We start from the raw sequence: 2005 nt of genomic DNA on the forward strand, positions 1-2005 counted from the left end.
CCTGCCACAGGGACTCGCGCGTTCCGTGGTTCCGCTCGAGGTCCGCCGCAGCCATCCACATGGTCCGGCTGTTGACGAAGACGCGCAGCGCGTAGGCGTAGATGGCTCTCGCGGTTTCGTATTTGCCTCGGTTGATGCTTGCCCTGGCGTCCTCCGCCCACGTGTCCTTGCGGTCATCGTCTTCGTCCAGTCCCCAGCCCAGCGTCTCCTGGATGATGTTCTGGCAAGTGATGATGGCGCCTTCTTCTTCGCACTTCTCCGCCTCGGCAATCCATTCCTCGCGCTTGGGCATGGCTGACTCCTTTGCCAAGACCTGAACGGCTCGCTTCATCACAGCGCTCTTGTGTCCCTGACCGAGCTGCTCCTGGAGGCGAGCAGCGGCAATCCAGATCTCGTGGGACGTAGGAACGGCCTTTCGAGCCTTGTTCAGGACCTTTTGCGCATTCTCGGGGGTTTCTAGTCGTGCCAAGGCGAGCCACAGGTCTACGGATAGCGGGATGAGCTCCGTAGCCTTTGCCAGCATCAGCTTGGCGTCTTCGGGATCGTCCTCCAGATTCACAGCCTCCTTCCACAGCGCTTCCGACTCTGGGATGTGGTCCAGCGCCTGCCGGATGACTCTCTTCTTGTGGCTGGGGATGTTTTCCAGTCTCATGGCCTCGACCCAAAGCCGAACAGATCTAGGGTTGGCTTCGATGGCCCGTCGTGCAATGATCTTGCTGTTTGGCGAGTCGTGGTTCAGTCGAATGTTTTCTAACCAAGCGTCTTCGCTTTTGGGACACCGCGTGCATCCCTGGTCGATCGTCTTCCGCGCCGCCACAATCTTGCCTGCCAGCTCTTCCAGTCGAGCCGCCGCGATCCAGCCCAGGGCATTGTTCGGGTTCGTCTTGACGACAGACTGAAGTAGTTCTCGCACTCGGTTGATGTCGCCGACCTGGGCCTGTGACTCGTTGACCTGCATCTTGTTGAGGCTCGTGATGTATCCCTGCGCATCGATGCTGGTCGAGCTTCCAATAACGGACTCGCCGCCGGCCGTCTGAGACGCCTGCTCCAGCCTCGACTTCAGCACCCTGTCACGGGCGGCACCGATCTGGGCGAAATTGGTCATCGTGCCGTCGGATGCGTCCGTCGTGCTCGTCGCCGCCCCATCGTCGACGACCGTCGTGCCCATCTCTCCCGCGTCCCTCGCCGCCGCAAGCACGCTGTCCGGCACCGCGTAGAATCGCTGCCGCAGCGCCTGCTTGCTCCGCCGGTTCTTGCCGGTCAGGTCTCCCACCTCGGGCAGGTTGGCCCAGTCCTCGTCCGAGACGGTGGCCAGCGCGCGCTTCAGGTCCGAAAACTGCTGCTGGATCTTGGGGTTGTTCCTCTCGTACTCCTCCCGCTCGGCCTGCTCGCGCGCCTCCCGCTGCCGTTTCCGCCGGTCCATTCGCTCGTCCACCCATTCCCAGATCTTATCTGCCTCCTCGTCCTCCTTGTCGTAGACTCCGCCGGCGAACAATCCTACTTCGTTGTCGGGATCCTGGTACCGCTCGTCGTCCTCCTCTTCCTCCTTCTCCTTGCCCTTCTTTCCGTCGGGGACGAGGCCCAGCTGCGCGGCGCGCTTCGCGAGCGCCTCCTTGATCTGGTCTTCGCTGGGGCCGTCACGGGCAGGTCCAAGATCGGATCGGGTGGTGAAGCCGGTGGCACCTCGACCCAGACCGGCGACGTAGTTTTCCGGAGCCGGCTGGCTCAGAAAGTCGCGTCGGGACGTCATCGTGCTGGCGTCTTGGGCGAAAATCGGGTGGTGATGAGTAGAAAAAGGAAAAGGAATGATGGTTGAGAGAGAGGCAGAAAAGCCACTGTCGCGAGGCAACAATAGCCTTGCCGCAGGTGTGTAAAGCGAGCCTTTGCCACGTCAGAATCCTGGGTCAGTTAGCGCGTAATCTGGGTGACAAATTCACACCCGTTCTCAAGATCTGGTACCCGCCCTTCCGCTTATCGATAATTCCGCCTCGGGATACTTTTTTTT

General features: G+C 61.0%; 1 protein-coding gene across 1 annotated transcript; it reads right to left on the minus strand.

The window, feature by feature from the left end:
• Positions 1 to 1750, minus strand: BBK36DRAFT_105421 (hypothetical protein; the record flags this gene model as incomplete). Its single annotated transcript, XM_024888905.1, has 1 exon — positions 1 to 1750. A coding segment is annotated over one exon (1750 nt), but the record flags the coding sequence as incomplete, so codon positions are not given.
• Between the last annotated feature and the right edge of the window lie 255 nt (positions 1751 to 2005).

The sequence above is a fragment of the Trichoderma citrinoviride genome, assembly GCF_003025115.1.
Source record: "Trichoderma citrinoviride strain TUCIM 6016 unplaced genomic scaffold BBK36scaffold_199, whole genome shotgun sequence".
Lineage (NCBI taxonomy): Eukaryota > Fungi > Ascomycota > Sordariomycetes > Hypocreales > Hypocreaceae > Trichoderma > Trichoderma citrinoviride.